At 39.7% G+C, this 15,090-nt stretch overlaps 1 protein-coding gene across 1 annotated transcript; it reads left to right on the top strand.

The window, feature by feature from the left end:
- On the top strand, positions 1-1,127 carry LOC110881560 (glutathione S-transferase T3-like). The gene is made up of 2 exons (XM_022129799.1): positions 1-460; positions 550-1,127. Exons 1-2 carry the CDS (start codon positions 1-3, stop codon positions 1,125-1,127), a joined length of 1,038 nt encoding a protein of 345 aa, XP_021985491.1.
- The last annotated feature ends 13,963 nt before the right edge of the window (positions 1,128-15,090 follow it).

The following is a 15,090-nucleotide window of genomic DNA, read 5'->3' on the forward strand; positions in this document are numbered from 1 at the left end:
ATGTTTCCCAACAACCCAAACCCATGGGACCCGAACGATCCGTTGTGGCAAACTTTGCAAAACAACGAGCAAGAGGACCGGTATCGGCGAGACCCGCGTACGGGTGAGCTTGGATATTATCCAATGCCAACAAGCACCCCAACTTCTCCTCATCCCACCACTCCACCGATGCTCGATTTTTTCGGGTATTATTCTCAACCCCCATTTTTTCCCTCAAACATACCCCAAAACATACCTCAAAACATACACCAAACCCAAAACATACTCGAAACCCAAAACACAACCCTAACCGAATCCGTTCCCAAAACCCAAGTTGAACCCTCTTCTAGAAAAAAGAGAAGTCATAAAAAGAAGGATGAGACCGAAAAACGTACTACTAAGAAGGTCGAATTTTGGTCGCCTAAGGAAGAGTTCGAGTTGGCAAAAGCATGGCTCGACGTATCGGAGGACGAGATTGTTGGTAAATTTTACATACTTTTATAAACATATAGTTTTGTAAATTTAATTTTTAATTCAAACATATTGTTTGGTAAATAAATTTTTTTATAGGAAACGTCGAAGACTTAAAGGTATTTTGGGGTCGTATACGTGAGAAGTTTTTCGCCGCAATGGGTCGTGGCGAATATCGAACACCCGACTCTTTTTCGGGAAAGTGGGGTCCTTTGAGGATGAAGGTTACCAATTTCAACAACATATATACTAATCTCGTCAACAGTAGTCGAAGGAAAAGTGGTTCGAGCGACGTCATGACCCAAGCCCAAAACAACTATAGATTGTACCATGGGCATGTTTTTACGTTGGTAACAACATGGGAGCCTATTCGCAAATCTCCCAAGTGGCATCTTGTACCACTGTTCGACCCAACCCGCCCTAGATCTAAACGGTCCAAATCGACATCCACCACCGAACCATCAGGGTCCGATGCTCGTGCAGTAACTAATCTAAACGACGATGTTGATGAATTTGAAGAACCAGAAGAGCTGCCTCAACCAACTGGTAGGGATAAAAGTAAGGCAGCGACACGAGGAAAGTCTTCTACAACGCCATCGGATGGCCCGTCAAAGTTGAGCGACTTCGAGGCAAGTCTCAACAAAATAATCTCCATTAGGGAAAAAGATTACAAATGAGAATGGAGAAACAAATCCAAAAAGACATGGATTTTCTCGCAAGAGATTTGTCAAATCTACCAGAGGAGGACTGAGTCATTTTGGAGGCTCGTAAGGCACAAATTCGGCCAAAATATATGTAGTTTTTTTTTCTAGTATGTTGTGTTTTTTTTCTAGTACCTTGTGTTTTTTTTTAATGACTTTGTAGTGTTTTTATTTTTTTTAATGAAATTATGTTTTTTTTTTAATTTTCTAGTTATTAAAATTGCCATTTTATTTAAAAAATAAATATATAAATAAATAAATAATTAGGTAATGATGACGGGGGCTCCATCCACACCCTGCAAATTAAAGGGGGGCGTGATAAAGCCCCCTGGCTGACGTGGCTCCTACGTGTCGCTTACGTGGCCTGATAAAGCCCCAAGGGGGCTCCAACTACACCCTCCAGCCTTACGCTTGGTCTTGTTTGTTTTCAAGGATGATTTAAGAGTAAATAGTCGTTTTAGTTTTAGTCTCTGAGGTTTGTTCAAATTTGTCATTTTAGTCCAAATAGTTTTTTTTCTCTGGGTCCTTGACTTTTCCCTTTTGTTGCCATTTTGATCACATACCTTAACTCCGTCAAGAAACCTCATTTTTAACCAGGGGTATTTTGGGAAGTTTCAGTTTAATCTTTTTAGTTACCATTTTGATCCGTTCTTTTATTATTATTATTATTATTATTATTATTATTATTATTATTATTATTATTATTATATAAAAGATAAAAAGAGTAAATTGTCATAATTCCACACCTCTCTCTCTCAGACTCTCACTCTTCCCCTCAACTCCTCGCTTTCTCTCTCTACCTCTACACATCTGTATCTTCATCCTCTCCACCAAAACCCTAATTTTATTTCAAAACCTACAACTTCAATTTCAATGGAGACAGATGAAAGCTGCATAGACATCATCAACAGAGCATCGATAAAGCATTCTTTGATTATGAAGAAGGATGAAGAGTGTGTGAGACTAATGTTTCTGTCTCGTTTGAATCTGAAGACAAAACTTGAACTCGTTCCCACACTAAGATCTATTTGATTCCTTTACAGATCTGTCACATCATCTCTTTCAAAAATTAGGTGCAATATATTCAATTATTCATTCTCTCCTTATCAACTGAAATACGAAGTTCAAAGACAGACGCTAATCCATACGTATACCAAGATCCAGAAAGGTGAGAGTTCCCTACGGAAGTAACGGTGGCAATGGGATGCTACGGTGGTGACTGTCATCGGAAAAATGCAAAGGGCGGTGGTGGTGACGGTCGTCGGAAAAAACGCAAGGGTAGCGGTAGGTCTTTCCGATGTTCTATTAATCAAAGTGATCTGAGATCACATGTGCAACTGTGACGATGTTTGTGGATCTACAGCGACGATGGCGACGGAGGTAGGTCTTTCTTGTCACACCCCCAAAATACCACGTGCGGAAACCCCCACGAGGCTTGTGACATTCCAGGATCTAGCCACTAATCATATTGAGCTAACAACAAGATATTAAATAAAAATTCCCATTCAATGTAAATAGTGTATTTCAAAACATTCGTTTAAAACCAAATACATTCAGCGGGAGCATAAAACGTTGTTCATCGAGTTCAACATATTATTATTGGAAAACAATCCAACTTCAAATGTCTATCCAAGTGCCACGACCCATGACCACTCCAGCATCCCAGACTGCAAGTTCCACCTCAATGTATCTATCGACCTTCAAGCATGCAGAAAAAGTGTATCGGCATAAAGCTGGCGAGTTCAAAATTTTGTTAAACGTTTAGTTACCAAGTGTTTAGTTTAAAGACATGTTGATAATAAATCGATACCGTAGTGACATCAGTTTGTTTGCCCTTCCCTAATGCCTATCAACATTGGTCATGTGGTTAAGGTCAATAGTTCATGCCCGTCCTCCGGTTACGGTGTGAGTTGTCAAGCCTAATAGCGCTATCAACTAATACCCTGTTGCCTCCCTGGCAACTAGTTCGGTAGTAAGTAGGGACTTAAAGTGATAGAGGTGAGTGTATTATCCAACATCGAAGTTAAACCTAGTAAAAAGTATTCCTCCCCGGAATATTAGTTTGTTTGTCCCTCCCCGGGACGCATGCTGGTGTAAAAGAGTAGTGAACTCACCTTAGATTTGCTCGGTGAGTTAAGTTACGTTGTTCAAAGTTGGTCAACCAAGTCCTAATAAGGTTACCAATAACAGTTAGGTTCACGTTACAAAGCAGACCACATATTTAATAGATTATACGAATCCAAGTCATCATGTATCACATAGTGCACATTCGGGCCACATACAAGCTCATGAGACAATTCTACAGTTTACGTTGTAACAACCAAACTTTTTGAAGTCAAATTCAAAGGCAAAGGAAGAAAAGATTGCTAATTCTATCTGTCATTCTGTCGCAACCCCCACCCCCTATTTGTCCCGGGAACGGGCGGCAGCGAGATTCGATGGTGGTGGTATCGGTGTTTATCAATTTGGCAGCGGAAATTTACATCAGGACCGTAGTTAGGAAATATTTTATTAGAGTAAAACACCATATTTTATATAAGTAAACATATTAGGATAAAACCCATGTTTTCATTACACACTGATTTATAGGGGTAAACCCCATTTTATTGAAATAAAACATCTTCTTTGTTTAGGTAACTTTTATAGCCACTTTTCCAAGCCTTCAGTGCTATCCAGCTGGCTTCTAGTTGGCTTTCACATTTTGTTACCTGAAACGCATTTAAAAACAATTTGTCAGTGGGAAATACTGGTGAGTGAATCTCAGTTCAATCAAGAAGAGTTTTATCATTTAACAATATTGAGAGCGATTACAATGTTTACATCTTCACAATTACTCATTCAGTGCTGTCAATCCTGACTGGTGGGTCATATTACACATTGGCTAACTCTTTGTCCAATGGTAACGTGTTCCACATTTTGTATACAAAACCCCAACATACCGGCAGTAATTGAAGAATTACAAACACTCAATCACTGCTTAATCACATTGTAAAATATTTAAGGTTTTGTAAAAACAGTTTACAAAAAGGAGATTGCTCACATTGCTGTCTTAGGTTTTCCTTTAGGGTTTCCTGGTGATTATCTGTAAATTACACACATGCACGTGTGTTAGTATAATAACCCAATATTTACATTAGTAATACCCTCCCCGAGACGGCATTCCAACAACTACGTCGGGCAGAACCTCGACAGTCGTTACGGAACCGTGGATCAATCGGGCAACGTATCTAATACGTAACCGGGGTTATGATACTTACAACGGGGCAGAACTTCGTTATTTAGGGGGATATTATACCCGAGAATTATTTTAGCTATGCAGAAATGAGAGAGAGAGATCGAGAAATGAACGACGGAAGCTGAAGGCTGAGGGCCTTCTTATATAGGCGACCTTTCGCCTTCCCTCGCGGCCCGCATAGTAGGGGTAGTAGAGCCTAGCTTGGCCTGGTCAGCACTATAGGGTCGACACGAACGTTGACACATGGCAGCTCAGGGTATCGCCCTGGTGACCAACTGTCGCGCCCCGCGTAGGAGGTAGCTGTAGGCTACGCGCCCCGCGACGGTGTAACACCCCGAAAATACAAAACTTTATATTGAAGTTTATAAAGTATAAATAAACAAGAATTAACTAACTAGGGATTTTTAACCTAGTTAACTACAAGTCTAGGAGTAACTTATAATAGGGTTAAAAACAAGCAAACTTTAAGTTAAACAAAACTGGGGGACCTATGTTGTTAAATTTGAAACTAAAGTTAATAAAACAAAAATCAAAATAAACCAAACACACAAGAAGTGTGTCTGGTCGATCAGAGGACGCAGGGGGCGACCAGAACTCCTCACCAAACCCTAGTTTCTACAAAATCGATCAATTGAAGGTCTTAATCAAGTCCAAATCGAAATTTGAACATATAATTGTGATCACCTCGTCAAAGGGATCAAAAGGTATGTAAAATTATGGTATTTTGTTGCATCTTGAATTCTAGGTCAATTGTGAAAAACGAAAATCTAGCTCGATTACTTGATGCATGGATGAAATTAGTAGTGATATGAGGTTTAGGAACAAACCCTAGTTGAATTCTTGACAAAATCCTGCATGATACTTGTAGGGTTTAGTAATTGCCATTGTAGGTGTATGATGAGTTTGAAGAAACTTGATGAATACTAGAGTTATAACTTTTGTTCTAGCACAATCTGAATTTAAGAAGTAAATTCAGAAATATTGAAGTTAAGACATGAGTAAAATTGACTAATTAAAGTGAAATTAGATGATAATTACAAGTCATGAACTTGGTAGTGATAATGTGAAAATCTGACCCGCTAGGTATTTGTGGAAATGCCTAAGTGGGGATTTAAATGTTAAAACAGAATGAAACCGCAGATTTGATTATTGTTTATAACGATGCGTTAATAATCATGAAAAGAGTTCTAAACAAATTGTAAATTTAACTCTCTAGGCAAAGAGTCCGGATCGTCAAGCGGACAAGCCGGAGGGAATACGCGTGGGAAAGGTGTGCTCTAAAGGTACGAAATTACCGTTTCGTTACATTAAGTTTATTTGTTAGTCTTATGTCTTTATATTGAAACATGGTAAACAAGATAAACCAATATGTCACGGAAGTGACTGTGTCTTAAACAAGTAAAACGGGTCAAAACAAGTTGAGTAGTAAACCTTGAAGTTAGTTACCATCACTTGATGATTGGTTATAAACAAAACGTAAGCCGTGTAGCGGACACACTAAACTAGTCGAGAAATTTAACCCCTAATACAGAAGTTAAAGTTCGGAATTTTAAGCATGTCAAGTAGTATAAAAAGGCAAGTTCGAAACCTTGGAAACAAGCATGTAGATTATTGCGTAAGCAATCCCTCGAGAGGGAAGCGAAACGTCATAGTTGGTAAAATCTAGATATGAGTAATTAGCCTTAGTCATGTGATAAACGTGTTCGAAATTAAATTACGGTGACGTAGGAAAAGAATCGGCAAAACTGCAAAAAAAAAAAAAAAACAAGAAAGAATGCACAGCATCTACCGTAAGTTACGGTGGATACCGTAACTTACGGTAGCTAGTAAAATGTTACGGTGGTTGCCTACTGAGTTACGGCAGACCACTGTTACCCAGGGGCCACCGTAACTTACGGTGGCGCCCAGTTATGGATGCTGAATTTTTATATTTCTGATTACTCGAATCTGTTTTTGGACATAGTTTCGATTATGTTAATTTCCAAGGACCTTAATACTAATGTTTATTGCAAATTTTCAGTTTCTAGGTAATTCAAGTAAGTGGATGATGATCAAGCAAATGCCTCCGAACCGAACACACAAATCAACGCTTCCGCACTTGATCCATTTTGTTTTTTTAGAATATGTAAACACTTGTAGTTCTGTCTTGAATGTTTGATTAGTAGGGTTTTAATTTGTATGTTAGGATCATATATGGTCTTAAAAACACAAAAGCTTTTGTAAACTCGTAAATTTTTGTACTAAATGCAAGTTACCTATCATTAATCCTGTTAGTTAAGGTTGGGTCTTACAAGTTGGTATCAGAGCTCAAGGTTGTCAATAAAGTGTTCGGTTCAAGCTTGATCAAGCATCCGGTAAGAGTTAATCGTTTAAGTATATTTAGAAAATATAGAAATAAATCATGAACAAATATGCATGAAAAGAGTGTGTAAGCTCACTCAAACACAAGAAATGCATGAAACAAGAACGATTGAATCAAGTTATGAACTTGATTGAATCAAAACAAGTAAAGCATGTGTTATAAATGGAATGTTTAACAATCTATGTAAACATTTCAGTAATAAAGATGGCGGATGGAGGTAATGATGATGCGGTGCCAAGAGTCACCGAACAAGTGAGGGAAGTGATTGCCGAAGAGGTTGGAAAGGCGATCGAAAACAGTTTGTCGGGCTTTATTGATAAAATTCAAAACACAGTTTTATCAATAGTAGACGAGATGTAACACCTCGAAAAATTTGTGTTCAATAGATAACGGCACGTGTCATGTACAACAAAAGCATTTTAAGCCCGAATTTAGTTAAAGATGTATGGCAGGATTTTAAAAACGTCGACATGTTAATTTATACCTCTGAACGACTTGATTATAAATCCCAAGACCCTAAGATGAATAATAAACATCTAGTATACCTTTAAATCCGGTGATTTCTAATAATAATGGATTCCAAATTTGCAAGAATGAATCCTATGAAATAATGCTCGATAACCCTTCATTTATATTTTCCATCATAATGCAAACCAATAATACAATGAGATAGGGTAGACACAACTGATCAAGCATGGGTTAAAGGCCTCCTACTGACAATTCCTGGCCCAAAAACATGTTATACAAGTTACCTGTTCAAAGCTTGAAAGGTTAATTTTTTTACCTTCTGGTAAAGGCTTACGGACTGTAAAGGTCCTGCCTTACGGTCCGTAAGGAGTGCCCAGCGACAGCAAGTGGGCGGTTGGCAGTTATAAATGTTTAACCGACTTAGTAAGATATTTTCACTCTCATGGGCGACCCTTAACAGTTCCTAGGCACTAGGAAACACTTGTAATGATCTGGGATCCATGCTAGACTTGCTTGTCATGATCTTGAGCAACCAAGAACACTATAAAAGGCCCTTGTGTTGCAACATTGTGTTCACTCATTTCTTCTGCACTTCTGGAGCTTTTTGGAGTTCAAGAGCAGACCCTAAGCATCTCTAATCGTGCATAGGACTTCAGTAAGTATGCTTAACCTTTCTTAGTTGAGTTTTTACTTGGTTTTAACTTAAAAGTCAAACCGTCGTAATTAACGGTTGACTTAACGATTAATCATTAATGGTCCAGTGATTAGTCGAATCAAAGGTAGTTATAAGTTGGTAATTATGTGGGCATTAAACCCTCAAAAGGGCACCCTCTGATTCCCACTCTAGCTAGATCAAATGTCGGGTCAAAGTTGTTTAGAAAAAGTCAACAGAATGCTAATTTTCGAATTAACGCATAATTAACAATGTAGAAGGCATGTAACCTATTTTATCACTCTTATAACTTGGTAATAAGTATAATAACTGGTCTAAGCTTGTTTGGTCCGACAATTTTCTGTTTAGACCCGGTTCGGAACCGAAAGTCGCAAAACTTTGACTTTTGCTTTGACTTCAGTTCTGACCCGTTTTGGTAGAGTTTAGAAATGCCTTAGGACTTCATTAGGACCAGGTTACATGATAGTATAACCCTCTATGACTGGTTCGTTGATTGTCCGAGTCGTTTGCACATTTCCGTTAAATGCTTAAAAGTTGACCATAATGCCCTTTTTACCATAAAACGAGAATTTTGGAAATGTGAGAGGACAATAGTCTTTGCTACTGATTTATAAACATGTCCCTGAAATTTCATGTCAGTTAGAGGTCTAGAATAGGAGTTATGCTAAATAGCGCATTTAAGAAATCTTTTGTTAATTAAACGGCGCAATTAGCATGAAGCCTATCTAAACCCAATTTCAACACCAAACCTTTTGCACACTGATGCAATATAATATTTTGGGATTTTTAAAGATTTTTAATTATTTTTAACCTGCTCATAACCTAAGGTTATGACCATGATTCGGTAAATACCGATTATACCCTTTTTTGGTTATAAAAAGAGTTCTACATAGTATTTTGACGCCAATCCAATTGCTACTGATTTTATATAACAAATAAAGTATTTTGAACTTTATAACCTGATCAGAAAACTCAGATTTCCTGTATAACCCGGAAATCGCTTAAAACGACTTTATACGCGTATTAAACGCATAGTTTGGGTTTGTAACCATTTTGTCACATAAGACTTAACACTAACTAATTTACCCTGTTAAAATAAGTTATTTTACTGATTTATTCAGACCCGAATCGCAGGAATTTAATTAATCGCTTTTATAATCTTTAAAATGACCAAAATACCCCTACGGGGCTTGTATTAAGGTTAAACTCGTTTTGGGCATAATGGAAGGTATCCTACTGATATCACAGCATATTTAGGGCATATTAACTTAGGAAATCTGTAAGCGACTCTCATGGTTACCCGTTACGCTTTCTGCGCGTTCGGTTCGGTTTATGTAACTTGTTTGCATAAATTAGTCGAAACGGGTCAACCCTTGTCGTTTTTATCTCAAAATCCAGAAGGTGTTTAGTTTACCCATATTATACAAGTCTTTAAACTTGTCGGGACTAAAACACATTCTATTCCGGTCTTCGCCTTATCGTGCGTTCGAACCGTATCTTTCGTTAAACTAACCGGTCTAAGTTTAGGCTTAATTAAAGACCCGTTAGGATTCTAATAGGTTATTATTAAACCTTCGTTCCAGAATAGGAGACCCGGTAAAAGCTACACGCACTTGCTAATTGTGATTGATACTTGCAAAGGCAAATACTTTTAACTTATTTCCCTTATACGGGCTTGGGGCACGGTATATAAAATACCGCTTGGTCCAGCATTGAATCTTTAATCGAATAGAGGTTAAATCATTGATATGCTCTGTTTCGAAATGTTTTGTTTGCTTAAAGCCTTTGGGGGGTTAATGACCATGTCCCGGATATCCTTGGCATCATCTTACGAGATGGCCACGACCTGAGCACGGGGTATAGGCATACACCCGTCAATGCATAAATGAATAAATAATGTGGTGTGTCTATTGATCTTTAACCTGGTCTACGGAACGGGCTACTAAACGCGTAAGAAACATGTAACTCGTTTACAAGCATTATATTTTAATAATTATCCCAAGTTATAAAAAGTTTGTGCCATGTGCATTCAAATCAATTTTATTAAACCTTTTCAAATGAGTCAGTTGAATGTATTTACCAGTGTAAACTGACGTATTTTCTCAAAAAGGTTAAGTGCAGGTACTACGCGAACTAGGCTGGCTTTCTCCTAGCGTCCACAATAAGTCTCGCAAGCTTGGATGTAAAAAACTGTTGAACAATGTTTCCCATTTATTTTGATCCCCCTGTGGATTATTTTCAACTGTTTGTGATACTTGATATTACAATTATATTCGGTTGAAATATATCTATCTTTTGCTTCCGCTGTGCATTTATATGTTGTGTTGTTTGACTGTGATGTTACCAACTACGTCACGATAATCCCCCACCGGGCCCACCGGTGAAACGTGTAAATATCGGGGTGTGATAGATTGGTATCGGAGCCAACGTTGAGTGAATTAAACACTAGCCTTATGTGTTTAATCTCAATGACACAATTGCACATACTCGAGTCTAGACAAGAACTTAGGACAAATCCAAATTGTTTTTCTAGTTTGTCCTTTATTGTTTGTTATTTATTTCAATTGTTTAATCAGGAAATATACCATCGAGATTCAGAATAGGAGGAAGTGGCAAGGGGCCAATCATTACCCCCAATGATCACGAGGCCGGGCCTTCTCACCTGCGAACTCCTTCCACTACAATGAGTGCCGAACCTCAGAGAAACAGGATGAACCTTTTTGAGCCCGCTAGACGGTCTATCTCACACAACTCAACACCTTCTTACCATCACTCTCTTGGGCCGCACTCGGAAAACGAGCTCGATAACCCTCAACCTTCGTACATACCTCTCCAGCGTTCCGTTTCGCACCGTTCCTTTGGCGACCCTACTCCTGTCTTTCAGGGCCGGTTCAACCCGACAAACTTTGTCCAAGAACCAGTGGGTTTTAACCCGTTGGGACCAGAGGACCATTTCTCAGAAGATAATGCAATGGACATGGACGAGGACACGGATCCCGTCGAGCCTGCAAGAGGTACCCCCAACCATCCCATCGAGATCTTTGATGGATCATCCTTCCATGGAACACCCTATCAGGGTCCAGACAGTTACCAAGCAAGGTTCAACCAATATGAGTGGTACTTTACACCCTCTCACCACCTATCGCCTCAGCAGCAGCACCAACAACCGCAACAACAGAATCCCTCCGAGGATTCGCGTTTCGTGGCAGACACGCCACCGCTCCACCGCCACCAGTTCATCAAGCACCTTCAGATCCACCAAGGCGTAGGAGAACAGGCGCGCGGATGTCCACTCGCGGAGGGGATTTTCATTTTAGCACCCCTCGACACTCCAGTGGTAGTCATTATCTGCCATTGCATGAAGACCCACAAATGGGTGGACCCTCAAACCCAGTTCAAGAGGCGAATTCTGCACCAGTTGCACCACCACCGCCACCATTTGGTTATGATAACCCAATACCTACATACGCCGGTTCCTCAGCATACAACCCGTTTGAGCTGCCAGCTCACACTCACTACAACTATATTGAAGCCGACCCATACTTAGAAGCGGTGGCAAACTACAACGCCCTTCATCCCGAAGGACCTTATGGAATCATTGGGGAATGGGATACTGAACTCATGGGTATCCGGTACCTGCTAGACCTCTGGCTCAGCACCTATCGCAGCCGCCACGTTTTTCCCCACCGGAGCAGGAAGAAATCTTCCACCATTTAAACAGGGTGGAACGGGATTTTGAAGAAGAACGTAAGAACAACCGTGGATTCCTCAAGGGCCTGGCAAACCTCTATATGTATTATTGTATTTCCTATTTCAATCAAGTCCCTGCGTGGACATTTATTTAGGTATTTAGTCCCTGCGTGGACTTGTCTTTCAGTCCCAGCGTGGACTTGTTTTTCAGTCCCTGCGTGGACTTGCCTTTTCAGTCCCTGCGAGGACACCTATCTTAGTATATGGCCCCTGTGTGGACTTGTATTTCAGTTTAACCTCTGCGTAGGTAATTCGTCTATTTAAAAGTCCCGTTTAGGGCAATGTGTAATCCTTTTAATAACTAATGGAATGCTAAGTTTATAAATTTATTTCGTCATTTTATGCATAACTATATGAAATAAATAAATAAAAAATCATTCCTTTTAAAATATATCTGCCTGTTCAAATATTAATTAAGAATCTTAACGGTATAACCTAGCCTTCGTCTCATTATAAGACCTGGCCAAGATGGTAAGACCTTATTAAAAGATTCAAATCTCTGTTAACAGCTGCAAACATGTTAACACTCTTGGCAGACGTGGTTCATTAAAATCACACGCGTCATTCTTATTTAAGGATCCTTTAAGGATTCCTAAACCTAACTAAAATGATCTATAAATCATGGGTTAAACCATCAATTAAGATGATCAAATATCAAGCATCCATTAGTGATGTAGTGCCTACGGGCCATACTCATTGTCATATAAGACAAGAGACAGTAGTAGTCTATGACTCCCTGTCAAGAAAAGGTAAAGAACTATGTTCAAACCTTCATGCCTTGATTCTCTGAAATCATGGCTTATAATTTAGAACGTCCCTGTGACTAGGCTTCTGTGCCACTGATAATATTGTTTATAATTAGGATAAGTTATATTAAAATCCTAAATAAATGTGAGTAATAAATTAACCAAATATGGCTTATGTTTACCATGGTTAATGAATTTCCCAAAAGGCAAATCCCACAATAAACTCCCAAATAAAACTTTACCGATATCTTATGTAACAGTTCAAGATACAATGGCTGATTCGGATGAAATGAATAGTCACCCAATGGAGAACCAGAATGATGCTCGGATTAATATAGCGGGAGCTGAACTGCAAGCGTTAATTGACAATGCTGTCGCAAAAGCTTTGGATAGGCAGTATAGCGAATCGAGCGGTACTCGGAGTGGGACCCTATCCGCACCGCATTCTAAACCCAAGACTCATTCTGAGGCACATAACAAGCCTCCCTCCAAGAAAGATGAACCAAAGAAAAAAGATGACGATTGTCACTCTTCAAACCATCATAGTGTCCCATCTCAAGGTATCGTGCTGAATCAAGGACCCCGTGATAAGGGTTGCTCCTACAAATACTTTGTTTCATGTAATCCCCGGGATTTTACGGGGGAGAAAGGAGCAAGAGACTGCATGACTTGGTTGGATGAGATGGACACAGTGATTGATATCAGCGGGTGCGCTGAGAAGGATGTAGTAAAGTTTGTGTCTTAATCGTTCAAAGGTGAGGCCTTAGCCTGGTGGAGATCGTTGATTCAAGCTACTGGGTAGATTCCATTGTACAGTATGTCATGGGAACAATTTGTTTCCCTCATCCGAGAGAACTACTGCCCTCAGCATGAGGTTGAGAAGATCGAGTCGGATTTTCTGCCATTAGTTATGAAGAATCTGGATTGCCAAGCTTACCTTACGAGCTTTAATACAATATCAAGGTTGGTTCCTTATTTGTTGACCCCGGAACCCAAAAGAATAGCTCGTTTCATCGGGGGTTTAGCCCCAGAGATAAAGGCAAGTGTAAAAGCCTCTCGGCCAGCTACTTTCAGGTCTGTAGCTGATATATCCTTATCCCTCACACTGGACGTGGTCAGGCAAAGATCGCTGAGGAACACGGATGCCGAGAAAAGGAAGCATGATGATGACAATTCTCGTCGATCAAATAAGAAGCACAGAGGAAACAATGACCACAGGAAGGGATTTAGTTCTAAGAAGGATGGGCATCAATCTGGAGATAAGCCCAAGTGTAAGACTTGTCAGAAATACCACTTTGGGAAGTGCAGAGTTGACTCAAAATCCCAATCTCAGTCAAGTCCTTGTGGGATTTGCAAATCCACGGAACATAAAACCCTAGAGTGCAAGAAGTTGAAGGACGCAACGTGCTACAGTTGCAATGAAAAAGAGCACATTAAGACATATTGCCCAAAATATGCAAAGAAAGCTGATGAAGGAAAGAAGACCAATGCTAGGGTCTTCAGAATGGATGCAAAGGAAGTTGTGCAGGACGATAATGTGATCACATGTACTTTCCTTATAAATGATATTTATGCATGAGTGCTATTTGATTCAGGAGCTGATAAATCTTTTGTGGGCAATAAGTTTTGCAAATTGCTGAATTTACCTGTTAAAACATTAAGTGTGAAGTATGAGGTGGAATTAGCAGATGGCACCTTAGAAACCGCCTCAACCATATTAGATGGATGTTTCATATCCATTAAGAACCACTCTTTTCCGTTGTCCCTACTTCCTTTGAAGTTAGCCGGTTTCGACATTGTTTTGGGAATGGACTGGTTATCTCATAACCAGGCCCAGATTGTCTGCGATAAGAAGCAAGTGGTGATCAAGACTCCGTCTGGTGAATCACTTACCATTCAGGGAGATACCCAGTATGGACTGCCTGAGCAAGTGACTATGCTCAAGGTCTCTAGGTGTTTGAAGAAGGGTTGTGTCATCTACATGGCACAAGTAACTATTGATGAGCCGAAACCCAAGTTTGAGGATATCCCCCGTCATTTCTGAATACCCTGAAGTTTTTCCTGAAGAACTACCTAGTTTACCACCAGATATACAAGTAGAATTCAGAATTGACATTATCCCTGGAGCAGCACCGGTAGCAAGGGCGCCTTATAGGTTGGCACCAACAGAGATGAAGGAATTGAGAGCACAACTAGATGAATTGCTAGCCAAAGGTTTCATTAGACCTAGTTCGTCTCCTTGGGGAGCACCAATCTTATTTGTCAAGAAGAAGGATGGATCGATGCGTCTGTGCATCGATTACCGTGAGCTTAACAAGGTCACTATCAAGAATAGGTATCCATTGCCCAGGATCGACGATTTGTTCGACCAACTTCAAGGGGCAAGTTACTTCTCTAAAATTGACTTAAGGTCAAGCTATCACCAACTGAAGGTTAGAGATGAAGACGTGCACAAGACTGCATTCAGGACCCGTTATGGTCACTACGTGTTTCTAGTGATGCCTTTCGGGCTCACTAATGCACCAGCAGCATTCATGGATCTCATGAACCGTGTTTGCAAACCATATCTGGACAAGTTTGTTATCGTCTTCATAGACGACATTCTTATTTATTCAAAGAATCAAGCTGATCATGAGAAGCATCTTTGATGTATTCTTTCACTACTTCAACAGGAGAAGCTCTACGCCAAATTCTCTAAATGCGAA

This window comes from Helianthus annuus, chromosome 1 (assembly GCF_002127325.2).
Source record: "Helianthus annuus cultivar XRQ/B chromosome 1, HanXRQr2.0-SUNRISE, whole genome shotgun sequence".
Classification (NCBI taxonomy): domain Eukaryota; kingdom Viridiplantae; phylum Streptophyta; class Magnoliopsida; order Asterales; family Asteraceae; genus Helianthus; species Helianthus annuus.